At 47.3% G+C, this 24,548-nt stretch overlaps 1 protein-coding gene across 1 annotated transcript in view; it reads left to right on the forward strand.

The window, feature by feature from the left end:
• Positions 1–2,166: 2,166 nt before the first annotated feature.
• The window catches only part of Rab40c (RAB40C, member RAS oncogene family), a 40,443-nt gene continuing 18,061 nt past the window's right edge, over positions 2,167–24,548 (forward strand). The window contains exons 1-2 of the mRNA XM_021186080.2: positions 2,167–2,279; positions 2,382–2,566. Coding sequence (XP_021041739.2) covers positions 2,167–2,279; positions 2,382–2,566 — 298 coding nt within the window. The remainder of the gene's footprint in view (positions 2,280–2,381; positions 2,567–24,548) is intronic.

Genomic DNA, 24,548 nt, shown 5'->3' on the forward strand with positions numbered 1-24,548 from the left:
CCTTAAAAAAAAAAATCATTCTTGTCCCAGTCTTTATACCTTTTTATGGGTAATACTTTCTACCATATCAACACACCTGTTTGTCATCTGTTTTCTAATGATATATGTGTCTCATTGTTATGCCTGCATGTATGTAAGTGTGCCAAGAATGTGCCTGGTCCTGGAGAGGTTAGAACTAGGCATCAGATCCCTTCCTGGAACTGGAGTCATGACTGTGAGCCAACAAGTTGGTGCTGGCAACTGAACCCTGATCCTCTACTAGAGCAACAAGTGCTCTGAACTTCTGAACCAACTCTTGATCCGATCCCTCATTTTATCAATTTCTTATACTTGTTTTTAAATGTGCATTGGTGTTTTGCCTGCACATTTGTCTGTGTGAGGGTGTCAGATCTCCTGGAACTAGTTACAGACAGTTGTGAGCTGCCATGTGTGAATTCAGTTGTGAGTTGCCATGTGTGAATTGAACCCGGGTCCTCTGAAAGAACAGCCATGGATCCAGGGATCTTAACCTCTGAGCCATCTCCACAGCACCTCACCACACCATGTGCGCGCGCGCACACACACTTTATCTATTATCTGACAATGTTCAGGAAGTTTGTGTAAAAACGGTTCCAAGGTACAGTATATGTGTGACTGCAGCATATACGGTACGGTATGTGGAGGTCAGAGGATAACTTGCAGAAGTCATTTCAGCCTTCTCCCCTGTTAAAGCGGGCTTACACCAGGCCAGGTAGCTCTTGAACTGCTGGACAAATTCTCCTATCTTTACTTCCTCTCTTACTATAGGAGCGGGAGCTAGGTGGATGGAGATTACAGATGGCCAGTCACCGGAGGGAGATCGAACTCTTACTGTCAGGCTTACACTGCAAGAGCGTTGCTCCCAATCTATGTTTACGGGTTTTTTTTTTTTTGTTTTTTGTTTTGTTTGGTTTGGTTTTGGGTTTTTGAGACAGGGTTTCTCTGTATAGCCCTGGATGTCCTGGAACTCACTCTGTAGACCAGGCTGGTTTCGAACTCAGAAATTCGCCTGCCTCTGCCTCCCAAGTGCTGGGATTAAAGGCGAGCGCCACCACGCTCGGTTTATGTTTTACGTTTTTAATTTCTTGCTATTCACGTGACTTGTGAATGCACTCTTACGAAGAACGCCGTCCGTGGCCCTCCAGCCTTGGAGCTGGCCGACCGAGTGTGCACATGCAATGCGTTGCCCATCCTGGAGTTCACCGGGCCAACGCTGCTCGGTCGCTGGTCCAAGCCCTCAGGATCCCCTTTGGGAAGGATGTCCCCCACAAGAGACAGCTCAGAGGAGGACTTCAGCCGCCATCCTTGTGCCAAAACACTCAGTAGCGGCCCCGCCCACTCCGCAACCAGGAGGAAGTCCCACCCCTCGGAACAGCCCATCAGGGAGAGAGCCTTGCCCCACCAGGGCGAACACTAATTGGCTGTCCCCGCCCTGCCCTCAGGGAAGGCAAGCCCCACCGTGTACAAAAAACTTTGTTACTTCCCTTCTGGGTCTCTGTGAGAGCGGCCAACGCTGCTTGATAGATATCCTGCTCCCTTCCAACACCCCCCTCCGGGGACTCAGCCATGTCGCCTGAAGCAGGAGTTATCTCTATCCTTCCGCTTGTCCACGAGGGGGGAGGGGTAGGCTTGTGTAATGTTTGACTCTTGATTGGCCCGAATTAGGAAAGGGGTGGGCCTAGAAGGTTATGATCGATGTTAGATGGCACAAATGCCTTAGCAGTAGTAGCCAATGGTGATGCCAAGGGGGCGGGAGGCCAGGATGTTGCAGGTCGGTGCCCGGCTACTATGGCTCTGAGGCATCCTGCAGGAAGCAGTAGGGGTTGGGATGGACTTGCAAGAGCAACCAATGATTTCGGAAAAATCAGTGGGAAGTAGCCAATGGTCACAGCGAGGAGGCGGGGAAAAACGCCAGCCTCAGCAACACTGTGTACGAAATAGCGGGGACGGGACTTCAGTGATAGACAAGCATGTAGACCAACAGAAGTGAGAACGAGGGTGGCAGCGGGCCAGTAGCAGTGGCGAGTCGGCAGGGCGGGGCGACCGTGGGCTGGGCGGCACCGTGTGTGGGGCGACGTGGGGGCGGGGCGACCGTGACGGCCAGGCTCCCAGGCCAATGGCCCGGAGAGGGCCGGCGGAGGGTGGCCAATGGCGGCGGCGCATCCGGGGGCGGGGCTGCGGGGCTGCGCGGTGCCGTGCGGGAAGCGGCGGGTGGCGGCGGCGGCGGCGGCAGCGGCAGCGGCGGCGGCTAGGAGGCTGAGGTGAAGCTGGCGGCAGCGGGGCGGGTGCACTGGGGGCGGTGGCCAGCGGGCGGGAGCATCAGCGTCCTGACCGCACGGCCACTCACCAGCCTTCGCCCGCAGGTCTGGCGGCGGTGCCGTGGGCCGCGGTGCGGCGTGCGGGAGGATGGGCACCCAGGGCAGTCCAGTGAAGAGCTACGATTACCTGCTCAAGTTCCTGCTGGTGGGCGACAGCGACGTGGGCAAAGGCGAGATCCTGGAGAGCCTTCAGGACGGCGCAGCTGAATCCCCGTACGCCTACAGCAACGGTAGGCCGGGGTTGGCGGTGGGCGCGCGAGGTGGGAGCGGCCTGTCGCGGGAGCGGGCGGCCTCTGCGCGTGTCGCTGCGGTATCCTCTGGCCCTGCCTTGAGGAGCCGTCGGCAAGCGGGCGCGGGTCCTGGTGGCTACTAAGAAGTCACAGCAGCAGGTCTTTGGAGTCCTTTAGGGCCTGGACTGGGCCGCGCGGCAGATACTGCACGACGGGCTGGGTGCTCACCGCACTGCTGCCGGAGGGGTTTGCTCAGGGACACCGCACCCTGTGCAGGGAGAAAATAGGTCTGCTGCGATGTGATTCTCGTTAACTTCCGGGTGCATGGCAAAAAATACACAAGGTAGATTGCATCATTGGCACTTGCCTGAGCTTGCCTCTTAATTTAAGGTAAAATCATAGCTAACAGTGGGTGGGATTGGATCACAGGGGCTGCTGACTCCGGAGGAATTAATGTGCAGTGGGCCTGTCATCTTATATCACTGGACTAATTCTACCTACCTGGTCGCTTCCTGGGTCCCTTTTACTCTGCCTCTTCATTCTCTGGGGTCTAGTTAGCCCTGTCTTACTGCTCTGAGCACTGGCGGTCTGGTAAATAACAGCTGAGTGTGTAGGTAAGACATCTACCACTCTTAGCAGTTAGGACTTGTGAAGGGTGATGGCCACCAGGACGTCAGTGGAGGACCCTTCCTTCTGAACAGTAGCGCTGGGTCTTGTCTGTAAGTCCTCCCCACGCACCTCTCAGCTTCAGTTCCCAGCAGGCATCTTCCAGCGAAGGAGTGGAAGAGTCACAGTTTTACTTTGTGGGGTATGTGAAAAGACCTCTGCACAGCCAGGCAGCCTAGACTGGTATTTGACTGGGCATCCCAGGGTGACAGCCCTGCTCAGAAAGGCTTTGGGGGTTACCTTTCCAATGAGGGAGTGTGGGAAGGGCTGGGCTTGGCTTCAGAAGTGCTAAGTGTTAACTTGTGCTTTGGAGAGACTGCTTGTCCCTGCTCCACTCTTCCTTTCACCATCAGCTTCAACTGCATATACACACAGCCTCCAGCTGGATCCTCTTTCCTCCTCTCCTCTGTCAACTGAGTCTTGCCAGATTTCCTATGATGTGCTACCCGAAGTGGGGCCACTAGCACATAAAGAGCACAGAGGTGTGAGACTTACCATGGGCACCGTTCACCAAGTGCTTTCACACTGCACAAGCTGTACGGCCCATGTGGGTCCTGCAGTGTGAAGCACAGAGGCAAACAGCCTCAACAGCATGGTTCTCATGCTGGGTTGACATGCATACAGCACAGATATCAGGCCTTTGGGTCAGAGCATTGGGCCTCCTCAGAGAAGAGATTAGCAGTGGTAAAGCAGCTGGTTCTGGAGTGTGCACACAGTGTGTATTTACTGTTTGAAAGAGCTCGACTTCTCCTTCTCTAAGTAAATAAGTGCATGATTCCTTTCTCTCACCATTATTAAACATCCACTGCATGTCAGCCAAGTGCTGGTGGTATACTCTTTTAGTCCCTGTGCTGGGGAGCAGAGGCAGGCAGACCTCTGAGTTGGAGGCCAGTCTGTTCTATAGAGCAAGTTCCATGACAGCCATGACTACCCAGAGAAACCATGTCTGGAAAACAGAAAGAGAGCCTTCATTTTCACTTTTAGGTTTTTGCAAGGTGCAGGGCTCCTCTGAGCAGGGTAGTCCCCACCGGGGAAGGAGCCTGCTGCTCCATATTGGCCCCTGATCTCCTTCTTGATCCCAGCTGGGTTATTTACCTGTCTCAACGTCTGGTCTAGCTTGTTCCTCCGGTGTGAACATCGCTCTCTCTGACTTTACAAACATGTGAGTCATCAAAACGACTTTTTTTTTTTTTTTTGATTAGCACTGACACCTGAAACAGTGACAGTGTGGTACTGTGACCACATGCCCAGCGTCTGCAGGAGCCCTCAGGTCTGTGGTGCTGTGACCACATGCTCAGCGTCTGCAGGAGCCCTCAGGTCCGGTGCTTTAGATACTTGCGCTTAGGGTCTCTGTGGAGTTAGAAACATCAGGGCATTGAAGACACAACAGTGATTGTGCCCAGCAGCAGTGACAGTCTCCTCTCTGGATGGAACAGGACATTTTCAGAGAGCTTCATCTGGGCGTGCATGGTGGAATTATGCTCCAGAGAAAAGGCGTTGTGGAGTCTCAGCTGTGGGAGAGGACAGGGCGGGGTGTGGCGGGGGTGGGGAACAGCTTTTACACACAAGCATAAAACAAATAAATTTGCCTCTGGTTCTGATATGCGGCCTTGGGATGATAGGTCCCTGTTGGCCTCAAGTCAGCCAACTGGGTAGTTACCCTTGAACCCAGGAAACATTATTACTACAGTACACAAGACTGTCCTTGTTTGTGATATGGGCATTGTAAGACAGTTATATCTCGTCCTAGCTCATACAAAGACTCCTAAGTGTTGGATCCTTCAGGAAAATCCATTGTGGTTTATATGCTCATGGCCTGTTAATGGGTCCATGGGTGCTCCTTCATTTCGCTGTTCCTTCGGGATTTAGTGTTTATGAAGGAAGCTGTGGAGTGATGCTGATGATGGGCACTGCCAAGAATGTTGGGATTTGATGGTTACAGAGATGTCTGTGGCATCAGATGATGCGTTTACCCTGAGAGAGTGAGGATAATGTGCCTGTGTCCCAGCATGCTGTGAAGACCCTGCTGCAGGCAGGGCTGTGGTGTCAGATTAGAGACCCAGTGCTCAATGCCATTTATGGGAATCTTACTCCATGCTGCCTCTCAGTGGGGTTGAATTCCATTTCTCTAAGCGACAGAGTCAGGGGGAGTTTTTTTATTTTTCTTTTTTTATTTATGTTTTGGCTTTTTAAGACAGGGTTTCTCTGTGTGTAGCCCTGGTTGTCCTGGAACTCACTCTGTAGACCAGGCTGGCTTTGAACTCAGAAATCTGCCTGACTCTGCCTCCCAAGTGCTGGTATTAAAGGCGTGCGCCACCACTGCCCATCCAGGGGGAGTTTTTTTTTTTTTTAAAGATTTATTTATTATATGTAAGTACACTGTAGCTGTCTTCAGACACACCAGAAGAGGGTGACAGATCTCATTTCAGGTGGTTGTGAGCCACCATGTGGTTGGCTGGGATTTGAACTCTGGACCTTCGGAAGAGCAGTCGGGTGCTCTTACCCACTGAGCCATCTCACCAGCCCCCAGGGGGAGTTTTTAAGTACCTTATTTATTAATGGTGTGTGTATGTCCTCATACAGAGGTCAAAAGACAGCTTTTTACCAGGCATGGTGGCACACATCTTTAATCCCAGTACTTAGGAGGCAGAGGCAGGTGGATCTCTTGAGTTCTAGGCCAGCCTGGTCTACACAGTGAGTTTTAGGATAGCCAGAGTTACATAGTGATTCTCTGTCTCAAAAATACCTAAATAGAGCTGGGCGTGGTGGCGCACGCCTTTGATCCCAGCACTCGGGAGGCAGAGGAAGGCGAATTTCTGAGTTCGAGGCCAGCCTGGTCTACAAAGTGAATTCCAAGAAAGCCAGGGCTCTCGAAAAACCAAAAAAAAAAAAAAAGAAAGAAAAAAAGAAAAAAAAAACCTAAATAAACAGTTTTGGGAGTTGGTTTTCTCTCTCACCTTTGTGGAGCATTTAGGGATTGAACTCAGAAGAGGTCTAAGGTGCAGGTACCACATTGGTATTTTGCCTAAGTGTATGTCTCTGTACCATGTGCCAGACCTGGTACCAACAAGGGCATCAGATGTCCTTATGCAGTTATAATAGACAGTTGTGAGGTACCATGTGGGTGCTGGGGCTCAAACCGAGGTCTTCCTCAAGAGCAACGGTACTCTTGATTGCTGAGCAAACTTTCCAGCCCCACTCAAGGGAATTTTTTTTTTCAAGACAGGGTTTTTCTGTGTAGCCCTGGCTCTTTTGGAACTCACTCTGTAGACCAGGCTGTCCTCCAACTCAGAAATCTGCCTGCCTCTGCCTCCCGAGTGCTGGGATTAAAGGTGTGCGCCGCCACCACCACCTGGCTCAAGGGAAATTTAAAACCCACTTTTGCATGTATTTTCCATTATTGGACCTGTCTTTAAATCATACATTCCATATGTCTCAGTCATTGCTTTATCTCCAGCACTATCATGAGTCTTGCCTAGACCCCCTTTTTTTAGTCATACGTTTTTGAGACAGGGTCTTGCTGTGTACCTAAACTGTACTTGTTATCCTCCTGCCTTGGCCTCCCTAGTCTAGAACTCCAGATCCACTGTGCCTGATCTAAATGTATATTTCTGAGTGAATGAAAGGCCTCTATACAGCTTCCCTTGGTGCTAGTCCACATGATCACTATGGTAACTCCTCACATTCCTTTCTCTTCTCTATCTGAAGCCAGGCACTTAGGTCTCAATTTTACTATATATACTTTGGGGTAATTTATTGGAGGACTCTGGCTTTTCCTATGTTAGATGCCAGGTTTTCTGGCAAATTGTTGGCTCCAGGAGGAACAGGAATGGTCACTGTGGTAACAGCTAATTCCTCCAGTGTGTGGTTTGTTCCAGGCATGTTGCTGAGTGTGTATCTATTCGTCATTTAATCTTCACCAGTACCCATGATTCCTATCATGGAAGAGGCTCAGAGAGCCTGGGTGGTATGGTCACTGGGGTCCTGGGTGGCTCTGTCTAGCCTTCATTGAGAGGGAGCTAGGCAGACTTCAAACAGTGCAGCAATGGCACTTCCTGGTTTTCCTCTCTTAACGCTCAGTAGGTGTAGGGTTGCTAGACACTCGCTGCTTCTGTACACTTGATTCGCTATCCGCACCTTAGGAGATCTGTCCCAGCTCCTACCTGACCCAGCTATTTTCTGGCCATTATCATCCTTGTTACTTCTTGACAGGCCATTATAGTTTGACACAGGCCCTGCAAATGCTGACTTGTCTGCTCCATTTCCAGAGAAGCATTCACCTAGACATTGGTTCCTATTGTGCCTGGGTGTGTAAGCCACCCTCTGGGGGTTGGCTCCCTTCTGTTTCTTTGCTGTGACAAGGTCCCTCTTTCTCACAGCCCTGCACCTCATCCTCAGCATTGCATTCATCTGTTCAGTCATATATTTGTGGATGTCTTAAGTGCAACCCACCTGTCGGCCAGAAATGCAGGGTACGAGCCAGAGCCGATTAGAGAACAGTTTGCTTTTATAGACTTTTTGGGACAACAAGGTCTCATTATATAACTCTGACTGGCCTAGAACTCAATATTTAGACCAGGCTGGCCATGACCTTAAAGTGATCCTCCTGCTTCTGCCTCTGCCCCCCAAGTGGTAAGATTACCACATTTGACTAGAATATTTGTTTTTGGTAGTATAAACAATACCAAGTGACATAGCAAAGGCTCAAATGGCAAGCCCAGCAAGACCGTCAGCTTTCTGGGAGGATTGTGTGGTCACACTGGGGATTGTTAAGTTGCATAGATAATGTCATCTTTTCCATCAGCGTGATTGTTTGTGGCTTGGGGGTGATCTAAATTTAACAGCAGCGTTTCAGGAAGGAAGCAGTATCAGGAGCTGAGCAGGGGGTGGGAAGGACATGAAGGGAGGGAACTGGCCCTTGGCAGGTCCTTTTGCTGCCTGTTCTTTTTGAAGATTATAACTGGAAAGGTATGAAATTGCTTGATCCCTACAAAGCTGCCTCACTCAGGTGTGGAGCCTGAAACTAGGACACATTTAACAGGAAGCTGTGGAGTTGTACATTGACCAGAACATCTCTGCTATCTAAGAATGCAGGGAACAAACAGCCTTTAGCATTTAGCATGCTGGTTGATGATAGCATTTAGCATGCTGGTTGAGAGAAACCTGAAGAAGACAAGGAAGGGAAGAAGACAAGGTGGCCAGGCTGATTAGCTACATGCCAATAAAGCAGGTGTTGGGGACCAGCAGTATGAGGTTGGCGGGAAGCAGGGCATCCACAGAGAGGGGCTGCCTGAGCCAAGGCCCGTGTCGAGGAGACTGTGCTTCCGTGGGAAGTAGGTGGAAAAGTAGTCCCTCTGAGTCCGTGTAGTGACAGGTGATTCTCATGTCCGTGGCTCTTTTGCTAAAACCAGGATCTCGAACCCAGCATTTATCTTTCCACATTTGTCCTTCAGAAAGTAGAAGGATGGGAATAGTAGAGCAAGGCGAGCCTGACAAGCAGTGGGGCACACACCAGATGAGCTGAAGCAGAACACTACCTGCCTGTCAAGGAGCCAGACATTTAAATATGGAAGCTGGGGGGCTGGTGAGATGGCTCAGTGGGTAAGAGCACCCGACTGCTCTTCCAAGGTCCAGAGTTCAAATCCCAGCAACCACATGGTGGCTCACAACCATCCGCAATGAGATCTGGCGCCCTCTTCTGGAGTGTCTGAAGACAGCAACAGTGTACTTACATATAATAATAAATAAATCTTTAAAAAAAAAAAAATGGAAGCTGGGGATGGGGACAGCGCTGGAGAAATGGCTTAGCAGTTAAGAACACTTGTTCTTGCAGAGAACCCTAGTTTACTTTCCAGCACCCACAAGGTGGCTCAGTCATCTGTAACTCCAGTTCCGATGTCCTCCTTTTGATGTCTGAGGACACTAAGTATGCAAGTGGTGCACATACACACATGCAGGCACAGTGGTGCAGACACATGAAATAACTGTCCGCTGGGAAGAGGAGGCAAGATGCGAAGTACTCAAAGGGTCCAGGCCTGCAGAGGGCATAGAGGCAGGAGAGATAGACAGGGCTTTCAGGAGGGGTTTATAACAAGTGCTTGAACAACTTCGGGGAAGGACATCTCTGTCCTGAGAGGGCTATCCATGCCAGCATCTAGGAAAAGCAGAGGATAGAAGAACTGAGTACTGGACAGGCACAGGTAATCTCATAATTTGTGAAGCATTTCGAAGAGTTGACAGCCAAGTGCCAGAAGCTCTGAGCCAGTGAGGTGAGGGTATGCGGGTTAGCTTAGGAGCTGTAGCTGAAGTGGACCTGGTGCCTTTCAGCTGTGCACACTATTGACCATTTGAATCTGCATAAGACCTAGTTATTAGGGTAAATGGGTCAGGGTCCAAGGTGCTTGAAGCCCCTGGGAGGTACTGAACAGGTGCAGTGACTCTTACCAGGGTTGCTGAGGGTCTCTTCTTTAGGTTCAGAAAATCCCTGCCTAAGAGTGAAGCGCGACCAAGGGAACTAGGTCACTGCCAAGGCTGCCTGGCTGCCCTGCCCTGCCCCATGCCAGCACTTTGTTCAAAGAGGGTGAGTCAGCAGTCTTGCCTAGGCTACGAGTCTTTGTGTCCCTGAAGCATCCTTCTGGCTGAGCAGGGCCCAAGGCCCTGGGAACAGTAGAACCCTGCAGAAGGGAAGACATTGAATGGTGGTCCATTCTGGATTCGTCAGTGTCTCCCGCATCCACTGATTCCCACCCTGTATCCCTCACTGCTGTCTTGCTGGTGGTGCTCACATATCGTGCTGCATGTGGAGCCTCTTCAGGCAGTTCTGCGCCATATCCTGAGTGGCTGACCATCTTCTGCTTTAGCAGTTGATGTTTAAGATATGTGCTGACCTTGCTTAGTCTGGAACTGGCTAGTTTCTTCAGAGAGCCTGGGTTTTCTTCTGTGGGGACAGGTAGTATGCCTTTTACAGAGGTTCATGTAGCCCAGGTAAAAGTGGCCTTGAACGCTTTTTGTTGTTTTTTTCCAGTCAGGGTTTCTCTATGTAACAGCCTGGAAGTCCTGGAACTAGCTTTATAGACCAGGCTGGCCTCGAACTCACAGAGATGTTGCCTCTGCCTCCTAAGTGCTGGGGATTAAAAGCCTGTGCTACCGTGTTTGGCCTTGAGCTCTTGGTTCCCAGTTGGTATGACTTCCACATCCCAAATGCTGGGGTTATGGGCTTGTGCAACTACAGCTAGCTTTACTATGCTACTTTCCTAGATGAACTTTATTAAGTAGAGAATACTTAGAAAAAAATACTACATGTTTGTAACAGCAAATACAGTACAAAGCATAGAAATGGCAAGGTAAAATCTAATGTCCCTTTGAAGACCTTGTTCCATTGAACCTTCTGGAAGGACTTTGGTGCCTACGTTTATTGCAGGTAGTTAAACACATAGTTCACCATAAGCAAGTGCGTAATACTGAGGGTGTTGCCTGTGTGAACATAAGGGCTATAACCCCAGGCAGAAGCCTGTAGCATTTTTTTAAAAATATTTGTTTATGTTATGTATATGTGTATTTTGCTTTCATATATGTTTACACACCAGAAGAGAGCATGGGACCCTGTGGGATTACAGTTATGCATGGTTGTGAGCTACCATGTGGTTGCTGGGAATTAAACTCATGACCTCTGGAAGAGCAGTCAATGCCCTTAACCCTGAGCCATCTCTCCAGCGCCTGTAGCTTGTAGTATTTCTTTTGAGTTGAGGCTTTGTGGGAAGGTGTCTTTCTTTACAATTCTCAGTGTTAATAAACATTTACTTACTGCTTATACGGGAGACAGCACCTTCCACGTGTGTGGGGGGGGCTGGATTGGCATTTAGAACTCAGAGATGGCTCAGTGGTTAGGAGTGTTCATCCCTAGAAAAGCCAAGTTCAGTTCTCAGTGTGCAAATCAGGTAGCTCACAAGTGCGTGTGCTCCAACTCTGCGGCATCCAGTACTTCCAGCCTTGTGTACCAGCACCAACACACACAAACAATAAAACCCAACTCTCAGCATTGGAAACTTTGTGGTTTTAGAGACTGGATCTTGATATGTAGCCCAGGCTGGCCTTAGATTCAGTATGTAGCCTAGGTTGGCCTCGAAATCACAGTGCTCCTTCCTCAGTGTCCCTGGTACTGGGGTTAGAGTTGTGTGGTAGGCCTAACATAAAACCTGATCGTTCGTTCTTTTCATATTTACACGTTGCATGATGATATATGGACACATTCACCAGGTATGGTACATATGCCTTTCTTTTTTTTCCAAGACACAGTCTCATTATGTAGCTCTGGAGCCCTGGCTGTCCTAGAGCTGGCTTTAAACTCATTAAGATCTGCCTACCTCTGCCTCCAGAGGCAGAATTAAAGGCTTGCACCATTGTTACATGTCTTTAAAAACTGGTGGTGGCGGCTCATGCCTTTAGTCCCAGCACTGAGGAGGCAGAGGCAGGCAGATCTCTGAGTTCGAGGCCAGAGTGTTAGTGATCAGGACAGCCAGCCAGGTTTACATAGAAAAACTCTGTCTTGAAAAAAATAAAAAAATTAAAAAAAAATTCTTGTCTTTATTGATATCTCATGTGTATGTGTGTTTTGTCTGCATGTATGTCTATTCACCACACCCATGTAGTATCTGTGAAGGCCAGAAAAGGGTGTTGGATCCCCTACAACTGAAATTATAGACGGTTGTGAACAACACTGTGTAGGTGCTGGGAATTGAACCTGGCTCATTTAGAAAAGCAACCTTCAGTGCTCTTAACCTCTGAAGCTGTTTGCTTTGCCTGTTGTTGTTGTTGTTGTTGTTGTTGTTTTGCTTTGTTTTTGAGACAAGGTCTCATTCTGTTGCCCTAACTAGCCTGAAACTCCTCCGCTTGCCTCTGTCTCTCAAGTGCTAAGATTAAAGGTGTGCACCACCATGCTCAACTAGCACATACCTGTAGCACTTCTAGGACAGAGGCATTTTGGGGCTAGCCTGGTCCCTAAATAGTAAGTCCCAGGCTAGTCAGGTTACCCTGCTCAAAATAAAATAAAATAAAAAAGCTGGGTAGTGGTAGCACAGCACTCAAGAGGCAGAGGCAGGTAGATCTTTGTGAGTTTGAGACCAGCCTGGTCTGTGAGCGAGTTCCAGGACAGCCAGGGCTCACAGAGAAAAACCACAACAAAATACAAAGCCAAACAAACAAAAGCAACCTGTCCTAGAAAACAGCTCGCTTTAGAAGTTATCCATCCTGCCCGGTGGTGGTGGCGCACGCCTTTAATCCCAGCACTGGGAAGGCAGAGGCAGATGGATTTCTGATTTCGAGGACAGCCAGGGCTACACAGAGAAACCCTGTCTCGAAAAAAACCAAAAATATATATATCCATCCTTTCTGATGTGACATGAAAAAAATTTGACAACTTTGTCTGCCTAGGCTTTTATTAAAGACATCAAATTAGTTACAAATAGGCAAAAATAAATCTGCTCAGTAGCAAAACTGTTCAGAACTCAGTTATCAACCTGCCCTGTGGTCAGTGAGGCTAAATCTCAAGGATCAGAGGATATATTCTAAAGACTTGTGTGGGGGACCAGGGGACACTAGGCATTTGAGCTCAAGAGTATATTAAACAAAGTTGTTGTTCTTCTTCTCCTTCTCCTTCTCCTTCTCCTTCTCCTTCTCCTTCTCCTTCTCCTTCTCCTTCTCCTTCTCCTTCTCCTTCTCCTTCTCCTTCTCCTTCTCCTTCTCCTTCTCCTTCTCCTTCTCCTTCTCCTTCTCCTTCTCCTTCTCCTTCTCCTTCTCCTTCTCCTTCTCCTTCTCCCTGGCTGTCCTGGAACTCACTCTGTAGACCAGGCTGGCCTCGAACTCAGAAATCCACCTGCCTCTGCCTCCCGAGTGCTGGGATTAAAAGCGTGTGCCACCACCGCCCGCCCGGCCCAACAAAGTACTTCTTCTCATTTGTATTACTAAAGCAAGTAAAGCATGAGTGACATTTACAGTTAGCTTAAGCAAGCACAAGTATAGCGAGGGAATACACCTGGTGTTGTATGTCCTCATCTTTGCTCATGTGAAAAGAGCCACGAATATTCATCGTCAGGCCTCTGCCTTTCCCACAGAGACGATGTGTCCTTGCCCGGGCTCCTCAGTGCTCCGTGGCATCCCCTTCATGTCCCTGTTCTCAACTGTATTCACTTGTCATAGTTGATGCCATTCTCTCTGGAAGGCCACCTTGAGGTACAACATCTGCATCTTTCCCCATTCTAGTTCACAGTAAGTTCACAGCTTTCTTACACAGGCTCCCACACACTGGGAAAGGTCTTGGAACTCCTAGGAGCCAAAATGAGAGTGTACTTGCACTCAGGTATATGTCAGATCTGTGTTAGCCCCCACAGCAGCTTCCTGGATAGAACAGTTTGGTCATAGGAAGTATTTTCCTGTTCCAGGTCAGCTGTTCAGGTCCACATGTCCGTTGTACAGAGAAGAATAGAAGGGGTAGAAGAGGTGGAACTCAGCTGAAAGGGTGCACTTACCCATAAGACTTGTCAGAGCCTAAAGCAGTGACTCACAGAGCAGAGGTATGTGGGTGTACGCCTTTTAAAGGCAGCTGTGTATCAGCATCCTAGAAATCCTCCTTCTTCACCAAGCAATTAGGATTCTGTCCTACAGAGACGATAGATACAATAAAGGGAACCAAGACTTTTCATTTTTAAATAAAAGTGGAATAAATAGCCAACATAGGCAACATGATGCACTTATACTTGCATGTACTTAAACTGTGCCGCCTGTGCATGCTCCTCCTCAGAGGAGCTAATGGACACTCACTGCAACGTCGTGCGTGGTCCCTAATGCCTGCTTAAGTGGACGGGGATGCAGTCACCTGTGGGTGTCCATCAGAGAGTACTATCAGGAGCCTGTCAGATGTGCAGATCCATAGATGCTCAAATCCCTTATATAAAATGGCCCACACCCTTCATCCCAGCACTCAGGAGGCAGAGGCAAGCTCTGCGAGTTGTAGGCCAGCTTGGTCTACATAGAAAGTTCCAGGATAGCTAGGGCTACATAGAAAGACTCTGTCAAAAACAAAAAAGAAAGAAGCCAAGCATAGTGGTGAATGCCTTTATCCTGTACTTAGGAGGTGGAGGCAGGCAGATCTCTGAGTTTAAGGTCAACCTGTTCTACAGAGTTAGTTCCAGCACAGCCAAGGTTTCACAGAGAAACCCTGTCTCAAAAAGTAGTAAACAATTCATATTGCTGAAAAAATAATGATAAAATCTATATTGCTGAAAAAATAATGATAAAATCTATATTGCTGAAGAAATAGTGATACTAAAAATAAAGTCATGGGCTGGCAAGACAGCTCAGCAGGTAATGGTGCTTGTTTTGCAAGCCTGGTGACCTGGGTGCAGTCCCTCAAACCCACTTAAAAGTGGAATAAGATAACTGACTCCATAGAGTTGTTTTCTGACTGGCCTCCAGGTCACATGCTCTGGCTCTCTTGCCTCCCTCCCTCTGCCACAGATAATCATATACACACTCACATATAACATAATAATGTTTTTTTAAGTCCAAATATGAGGGTTGAGGAGATGGCTAAGCAGTTAGCAGCACTTGTCGCTCTTGCACAAGGTTCACATGGTGGCTCACACCATCTGTAGCTATACTTCAGAAGATCCAGCACTTTTCTGACTTCGACAGGCCTGCCCACACCCAGCACACAGACAGACATGCAGGTATCACAGATAAATCTTTAAAAGTCTGACCCAGGGGCTGGTGAGCTGGCTCAGTGGTTAAGAGCCCCGACTGCTCTTCCAAAGGTCCTGAGTTCAAATCTCAGCAAACCTCATCGTGGTTTCACAACCACAACGAAATCTGATGCCCTCTTCTGGAGTGTCTGAAGACAGCTACAGTGTACTTACATGTAATAAATAAATAAATATTTTTAGAAAAAAGTCTGACCCAACTACCGTGGCACGCAGCTTTAATGCCAGCACTCAGGAGGCAGATGCTGGTGGATCTCTTCTCATGAGTTTGAGGCCAGCCTGGTCTACACATCAAGTTCCAGAACTACCCAGTGAGACTGTTTAAAAAATAACAACAAAATAACAAAAAAAACAAAACAAAAACTATTTTTAAGAAAACAAAAGGGGGCTGGTGAGATGGCTCAGTGGGTAAGAGCACCCGACTGTTCTTCCGAAGGTCCAGAGTTCAAATCCCAGCAACCATATGGTGGCTCACAACCATCTGTAACGAGATCTGACGCCCTCTTCTGGTGTGTCTGAAGACAGCTACAGTGTACTTACATGTAATAAATAATTCTTTAAAAAAAAAAAAGAGCTACATGTGTTCAGTACAAATGAATTTTTTTCTGTTTTGTTTTTTTGAGACATGGTTTCTGTGTAGAGTTCTGGCTGTCCTGGAAAATTTTCTTTTAGTACTTTTTTGCATTGTTAAATCTGTGGATGTGGAACTTAGAGATCAGAGATGTAGTGAGCTAATTATGACTATAGTATGCAGATGTGAAATGAAAAAGCACATTTAATGAAAAGTTAATGGTGACTCCCTGGGCTCTGAGTGTTCAGGATCTCACCGAGCTTCCATGCTGAGTGTGCTTGCTCTCAGTACACAGAAGAAATATGGTTTGCTGTTGGTTCTAGAACAGTCAGTAAAAGTTTTGACACCAAGGAATCCCTGTATACAACTCCCCTGACATGACTTCTGCTGTCTGGCGTTGGCGTTGGTGTAGCATCTCTGTGCCTATTAGCATCTTCCCCCTGTCCTGTACTTCTGCAGGCATTGGTCTGCCTGTGACAGCAGATGCGGATGTCCCTGTTTCTGAGGTGTTGCATGTGCTGAGTGTCCCCTTTCCTCGGTACAGCAGGTTCCTTCCTCTGTAGTTAGGCTTTGTACGCTAGCTGCTCTGTCTGTTTCTGCTTTGCATTCTGGCCCATCTTGGCAGACAATTCAGTCCTCTCATTTGAAAGGAGACCTACTAATTTAAAGGCAAATTGATATCCTATATGGGTTTAATTCCCTGCCCCCGCCCTCCCCAGGCAAGGTTTCTCTGTGTAACAGTCCCAGCTGTCCTAAAACTTGCTTTATAGATCAGGCTGGCATTGAACCCACAGAGGTTTTCCTGCCTCTGCCTCCTGAGTGCTGGGATTGAAGGTGTGCGCTACCACACCCAGCTTTGGGTTTAACTTCCTTCTTTCTTTCTTTCTTTCTTTCTTTCTTTCTTTCTTTCTTTCTTTCTTTCTTTCTTTCTCTCTCTCTCTCTCTCTCTCTCTCTCTCTCCCTTCCTTCCTTTCTTTCTTTCTTTCTTTCTTTCTTTCTTTCTTTCTTTCTTTCTTTCTTTCTTTCTGGTTTTTCAAGGCAGGGTTTCTCTGTGTAACCCTGGCTGTCCTGGAACTCACTGTGTAGACCAGGCTGGCCTCGAACTCAGAAATCTGCCTGCCTCTGCCTCCCAAGTGCTGAGATTAAAGGCGAGTGTCACCACTGCCTGGCTGGGTTAATTTTTTTTTTAATTTGGTTTTTCTTTCTCCTCTCTGCCTCCCCTCCCTCTCCCTCTCTCTTTTCTTTTGTTTGTCTGTTTGAGCCAGAGTCTCTCACTGTGTAGTCCTGGCTGGCCTGGAACTCACTCTGTAGGTAGTTCAAACTCACCGAGATCCATTGAGATCTCTTGAGTTGTGAAATTAAAGACTTGCCCACTAGGCCAGCTCTTAATTTGATTTTACTGAGATAGTTGAGTTTACATTTAATAAAATGTACTAATCTTGGGTGTCTGACTCTAGGACAGTGGCTCACAACCTGTGGGTTAAGATCCCTTTGACAAAACTCTATCTCCAAAAATATTTACATTACAATTCATAACAGCAGTAAAATTACTGTTATGAAATGGCAATGAGATAATTTTATGGCTGAGGGCCACCACACATTAGGAAGGTTGAGAGCTACTGCTCTAGGAGCTATGGTGGATGTTGACATCAGGGTAGCCATTCCCTGTGTCAAGACACGGTGTCTGTATTCAGAAAGTCATCTCCTGTCCATGAGAGGTTAGTTACTGCTCCTACCAGTCTGCGGGCCACGGCAGCTTTCTTTTCCTGCTCCGGAATGCCACAAACAAAAACCAACAGCATTCCATTTTGTAGTTAGGCTGGCCTCAAACTTCCAGTGCTTCTGTCTCAGACTCCACCATGCTTGCTTGCTCTTCAGATCCCTTCAGAGGAGCTTCTGCCCCTGAGTAGTAGTGTGTTATGTGAGAAACCCCGATTTGTTTATCTATTTTTCTGCTATATGCATCTTTCATTCTGAGCTGTCTTTCATTCTGAATTTAAAGGTATTAAATACAACCACAACACACAGATCCTTTTGTGAGAATGTTTTGGTTCCCTTGGATAAATGCCTAGAAGTGAATATTGTCTTTATTTGGGGTTGCAGGTAGGTCATTTTAAAGCAACTGACAGTTCTTGGCAGTCTGTTCTCATTACCAATACATGTAAGTTCTGGTCCAGCATTTGACGATGTCAGCTTCTTTATTTCCTAGTCAACTTCACTGAGGTAAATTTGCATACAGAAAAATTTAGATTTTTGCTGAGTGTTGATGGACCAGAACCATGTGCAGCCCCATGCCTCCAGCCCTAGCAATTGCTGGTCAGTCCTGACATTACTATGGACTAGTTTTTGTGTTTTTGTTTTTGTGGGTTTTGGGTGTTTTGTTTTGTTTTTTGAGACAGGGTTTCTCTGTGTAGCCCTGGCTGTCCTGGAACTCCCTCTGTAGACCTCGAACTCAGAAATCCACCTGCCTCTGCCTTCCAAGTGCTGAGATTAAAGGCGTGTGCCACCACTGCCTGGCCAAAGAACATGGGCCGTCCAGGAATCAAACCCGGGTCACAAGAATGGAAATCTTGTGTGAACTACACCAGCAACGCTGCTGTTGGGTTTTTTGGTTTTGGTTTTGTTTTTAATTAAAAAAAAATATGGCTGGAGAGATGGCTCAGCGGTCAGGAACACTGATTGCTCTTTTTTTTTTTTTTTTAATATTTTTTTATTACATATTTTCTTCAATTACATTTCCAATACTATCCCAAAAGTCCCCCATACCCTCCCCTCCACTTCCCTACCCACCCATTCCCATTTTTTTGGCCTTGGCGTTCCCCTGTACTGGGGCATATAAAGTTTGCATGTCCAATGGGCCTCTCTTTCCAGTGATGGCCGACTAGGCCATCTTTTGATACATATGCAGCTAGAGTCAAGAGCTCCGGGGTACTGGCTAGTTCATAATGTTGTTCCACCTATAGGGTTGCAGATCCCTTTAGCTCCTTGGGTACTTTCTCTAGCTCCTCAACTGATTGCTCTTCTAGAGGTCCTGAGTTCAATTCCCAGCAACCACATGGTGGCTCACAGCCATCTGTAATAGAGTCTGATGCCCTCTTCTGGTGTGTCTGAAGACAACTACAGTGTACTCATATACATAAATTAATTAAATCATACATATATATATAATTGTGTCTGAATTCTCTCTGCCTCTCTCTGGTTTTCAAGACAGGGTTTCTCTGTGTAGCCCGGATCCTGGAATTTGCTGTGTAGACCAGGCTGGTCTGAACTCAGAAATCTGCCTGCCTCTGCCTCCTGAATGCTGGGATTAAAAGCCTGTGCTGCCACCGTCAGGCTTTACCTTTCCCGTTTCATTAAGGTTCTTCCATGTTGTTCTAGTGGTGTCCTTTTTCTCTATTGTGTGCCATTCTATGTGTAAACCCTGGAGCAAGCCTGTCTCTTCTATTTTTTTTTTTTTTTTTTTGGTTTTTCGAGACAGGGTTTCTCTGTATAGCCCTGGCTGTCCTGGAACTCACTTTGTAGACCAGGCTGGCCTCGAACACAGAAATCCGCCTGCCTCTGCCTCCCAGTGCTGGGATTAAAGGTGTGCGCCACCACGCCCAGCAAGCCTGTCTCTTCTGCAGACAGTAAGTGTTTGGATAGTTCTCATATTTGAATTTTGAAGAGTACTCCTATAAAATTTTCACAAGTGGCTGGAGAGTTAGCTCACTTGTTAAAAGTGTGTACCATGCGGGACATGCACTCAGGAGGCAGAGACAGGTGGATCTCTGTGAGTCCCGTGCCAGCCTGGTCTACAAAGCAAGTTCCAGGACAGCCAGAGCTACACAGAGAAACCCTGTCTCAGAAAACAACCAATGTGTGCTGCTCTTCCAGAGGACCCGAGTTCAGTTCTCAGTGCCATGTTAGGTCTCACAACCATCTATAAACTGCAAGGGGATCCAGTGCCTCTGGCCTCTGAATGTGCCCACTCAAGTGTGCACACCATATACGAACACACTTAATTTTAAAAAATAAAGTCGAGTTCATTTGTGGTTTTGGTGACCATGTGTGTGGGTTTCTGTTAGGGAAGTGCTGGGTTACAGGCCAAGCGTGGACTTAACCTGCAAAGTGAAGACTGAATAGTTTCCCATAGTGCCTGTTGTGCCAGGGGGTGGCTCCTCTGCATCCTGCTTTCAGTTCAGCCTTGCTAACGGCTGGGGGCCTGTTTCTGTGCAGCTGCCAGAGAACAGGTCCTATCCTGTGGAGGCAGCTTATGCTATCTAGCCTTCTCTGAGTGTGTAGTTTTTAGTTTGTATCTACTTTGACTATGAAGCACGATGCTGAGATGCCATGACTAATTGTTATGCAGCTGTAGCTCTTCTTTCTGCTGTAACACTATCCTACCCAGCTGGGGTCACAACAGGGCTACCCCATCAGCTGAAATCAGTGTGTTGTCGGGGAATGGAGTGTGCCTTGGTAAGAAAGTACACACACACACACACACACACACACACACACACCCCAAAACAAAAGCTAAGCTGTTGGCAGCCAGCATTGCTGGGCAGGTTCTGGAGGTTTCATTACATTGCTCACTGGGTTATTAGCAGAATTGGGTTCTTTATGCTGTAAGACTAAAGTTTCTGTCTTTTTCTGATTTCTAAGTTTTGTTTTTTTCTTTTTTAATATGAGGTTGATTAACCACTTTTCCCTTTTTTAGCTTTGTTTTTTTTTTCCCCATGTGGTTGCTGGGATTTGAACTCAGGACCTTTGGAAGAGCAATCGATGCTCTTAACCACTAAGCCATCTCTCCAGCCCGATTTCTAAGTTATAGAGGGCACCCTTCCTCCATCTTCAGAGCTAGCGAGGATGGGTCAAGCCCCTCTCAGGTTTTGATTGCTCCTTTTCTCTCTAAATCAGCTATATAAGGCTTCTAGGTAGTCTTGTGTGTAATGAAGCCCATTCAGGAGATCTAGGGCAGTCTTCAGTCTCAGGACCGTACTATATTGGACCTCAATCCCAGCTGTTGTGTCCCTTTTGCCCCGTGAAGACACCAGTAGTTAGGATGCTTAATCCTTGGGAACTCTTCTGACAACATATTTTCATAAGTCCTAGTCCTTGTCCGATGAATTTGCTTTTGTGCTTTTGTGTGCTTTATAAGTTCTTACTGTGTAACCTAGGCTGGCCTCAAAATTGTCATCCTGTGGCCTCAACCTCCTAAGTGCTGGTATTTTACATGCATGAGCCACTATTTCTAGCTAAATTTGCTTTAAGTGGAAAAAAAAATCTGTGTGCCATTGGGGCAGGTGGTGGTGGTGGTGGGGACCAAAAACCCAACCAACCGAATAACAGCTAAAAAAACAAATGTCTTTTTTGTGATAATTTTAATGACTGATTTTTTTTGGGGGGGGGGGAGAGAGAATGAATGTGAACGAATGAATGAATGAATGAGAATGAGAATGAATGTGTTTTGCCAGACAGGGTTTCTCTGTGTAGTCCTGGCTGTCCTGGAACTCATTCTGTAGACCAGGCTGGTCTTAAACTCAGAAATCCGCCTGCCTCTGCCTCCCAAGCGCTGGGAGGATCAAAGGCGTGCGCCACCACTCAGTGGCAGCTTGTCATGAGTCTTGTAGGTCTTGTGGCTTTTTGCCAAGTTGGAAACTAGATAACTACAAGTTTAGTGTGACCATTTCTCCATATGAATTTGAATTTTATAATCTGAAAAGTGAAATATTACAATATTGAGTGTGAAAATATAATGAAATTGTTAATTTTCACAACTCAAAAATTTAAATATATATAAAATATTTATATGTGTGCATACATATTCTTCTGCTGCTGTGACAGAAGAAGACGGCACACATACATTGCCTGCGGGGCCCGTGCACTGGTATGCTCGCTTCATAGGACTACATTCAATCTGGCCCAGATGTGTGGGAGAGTAACCCACCTCACACCCTAGCTGGGACTCTCAGGTTGGAGCTGCCAGCCAGCAGTGCATAATGGAGTGGCTCTTCTTCACTCTGGCCGATCTCTGCTCCTGTGGAACAATGAAGTGAAGCCGTGTGACCCAGTCAGAACCACACAGGCACCAGAGTTCTTAGCTTTCTCTTTTCCGTACATTGTTCCTCCTGAGCATTTTGTGATTTCCTGGGGGTGAATCCAGTTCACACAAGCCTACCTTTCTTACTGATGGCAGTGGAAGCAAACGGGGGTCAACGATGTGACTTCCAGTTTGCTCTGATGTGTCAGGTGATTACCCCCTGCAGGACAGTGGCTGCTTGCTGGAGGTTGTCCTTGACAGACTGGCTGTGTGAGCAGAGGAACGATACTCAGATGGCCATCCCATGGCCAGCAGCTGTGTCACTCAGAAACCGCTCACAGTACCTTCCTTCTGCTGTGAGTCTTCAGTGTTTTACAGGTCCTGGGCAATGGTCTCCAAGAACAAGATCAAACCTACTCATCACTATTTAAAATTGTCTCATTACAGATATTTGACACTTTAGTGACTTTAAATTTAAAAAAAAAAATTGCATGTGTCTAGATGTTTTGCCCGAATGAATGTGTACTATGTGTGTGCAGTTCCTTTAAAGGCCAAAAGAGGGTGTTCTGCCTCTCTGGAACTGGGTTTACACCCTGCTGTGAGCTATGCTGGGGCGCAGAATCCAGGTCCTCCAGAAGAAGAGCCAGTGCTTTTAACTCATGAGCCATGTCTCCAGCCCCTTTTTTGTTTTGTTTTGTTTTTCAAGATAGTGTCTCACTGTGTAGCCAGGCTGGCCTAGAATTCCCAGTAGTTTCTGGCTGGGCTGTTACTAGGATTACTGTATAGGCATATATCACTTGTCCAATTGGTGACTTGGTTGTGCCTGCTTCCTCTTGTATGGCTTTCTTATATGAAGTATATGAAGTAACCCTTTGAGAAGCAACTGGGTCAGCAGCCAGGTAATTCAGTCTACTGTTTATCTGGCCTCCTGAAACAGACTTCACACCTCCAAGCCCAGAACTGACACTTGTTTCCATTTATCCTCAGCCATCCTGAAGGGCTGGACATAGACCAACTGTAGGGGAATGGGATTTGGGAGGCTCAGGACCTCAGCTATACGCTAGAACACACAGATGTGGCCCTCAGTTCCACCTGGCCCAGGGCTGCTCCTCAACAGTGCTTTGTAGTATCTCATTTATTGTGTTGAAAAGAAACAATATTCAAGCAGTGCATTGTGCACTCTTGTGCTTAATTGTTCCTAAATACAGATGTACAGAACAGTTCCTGAATTGCCACATGTGGGGGTGCACACTTTTAATCCCAGCACCTGGGAGGCAGAGGCTGGCAGATCACTGAGTTTGAGGCCAGCCTGGTCTTCAAGTGAGTTTCAGGACAGCCAGGAATATACAGAGAAACCTGTCTTGAAAAGCCAAACCAACCAAACAAAAGAGTTCACAAAGAAAAAGGCAGTTGGTGAAGAAAGCAGTTATTAAAATTAAGTACTAAGGTCCAGTTGTTACAGGCCTGAGGGGGAGCAGGTGAAGCAGGTCTGTGCTAGGGTTACAGGGGCAGTGTGACCTTTCCCAGCATGGCTAGCAACTCTTGCTAAAATCCTAAGAAAACAGGATTGTTCTTCTGTGTCTGTAAGGCAGTGTCATGACAGACAGGACTGACCTCCGTGCAGTTTTGCCTTGGTTCAGATTGTAGCAGTCTTAGCTGTGTGAATAGTCAGCTAGAGTCAAGTGTGGTGGCACATGCCTGCCATTGAGGTAGGAGGATGAAGTGTTTAAAGCTAACCTGAGCTATATAGTAAGACCCTGTCTCAGAAAGGGGGAGGAGGGAGGAGGAGGAGGAGGGCAGCCTAGCCAGGCATGGTGTGGTTGTGGGCATCAGTACATTCCCCAAGCTTCAGAACAGTCATGTTAGGATAGTGGTGACTTTGCCCCCAGGTCCTCCCCAAGGACTGGGGAGATGGCTCTGTAGGCTAAGGCTTACTACACAAGCATGAAGACCTAAGTTTGGATCTTGAAAATCCACATAAAAAGACAGGTATGACAGCATAGGCCTTTAACTCCAGAACTGGGGGTAGGGGAGTCAGGGCAGCCAAGATAGGTGGATTCCTGAAGCTCCTTGGCTTGACAACCTAGCCAAATTGCTGGGCCACATGCCCTCAAGGGAATGTTTAGAATCTTTGTGGGCAATGTATGTGTTTGTATTAGTAATATGTGCATATGTGTACATTCATATGTATATGCCAGAGGTGGACGTCAAATGTCTTACCTGAGCCTGGCAGTGGTGGCGCACACCTTTAATCCCAGCACTCAGGAGGCAGAGGCAGGCGGATTTCTGAGTTTGAGCCAGCCTGGTCTACAGAGTGAGTTCCAGGGCAGCCAGGGCTACACAGAGAAACCCTGTCTCAAAAAAAAACAAAAACAAAAACAATTCTTACCTGGATTGCTCTATACATTTATTTACTCATTCATTCATTCGTTCTCCTTCCTCTTCTGTTTTGTTTTGAGATAGGGTCTCACCATGTAGCCCTGGCTATCCTAGAACTTACTGTATAGACCAGGTTGGCCTTGAACTCATAGAGGCACCTGCCTCTGCCTCCAAGTGCTGGGATTAAAGATGTGTTTAATTAAAAATTTTTAAGCTTTACTTATTGTTAATTTGTGGGTATGGGCACACATGCCACACAGCACATATGTGGAGGTCAGAGAACAGCTTTGTGGAATCAGTTCTCCCCTTCCATGTTAACACAGGCTGTCAGACACGTCTCCCCACTGAGCCTACCTCCTGGCCTCCAGTCACCACTGGAGTGCATGGTCCAGGCAGCAGTTGGGTGATGGCTTATGCTCCTTCAGTACCTGAGAACAATGACTGGTGTGCCTTAGGAACGCTGCTGTTAAATGAGTTGCCACTCTCCTGAGAATTGCCCCCTAAGTAATAGTAAAGTGTCTTGAAATAAACACATAAATCTGGGACTAGCCAGATGGCTCAGCAAGTGGGGGTACCACTAAACCTGACAACCTG

The sequence above is a fragment of the Mus caroli genome, unplaced genomic scaffold, assembly GCF_978045245.1.
Source record: "Mus caroli unplaced genomic scaffold, Mus_caroli_1 scaffold_18, whole genome shotgun sequence".
Taxonomy (NCBI): Eukaryota; Metazoa; Chordata; class Mammalia; order Rodentia; family Muridae; genus Mus; species Mus caroli.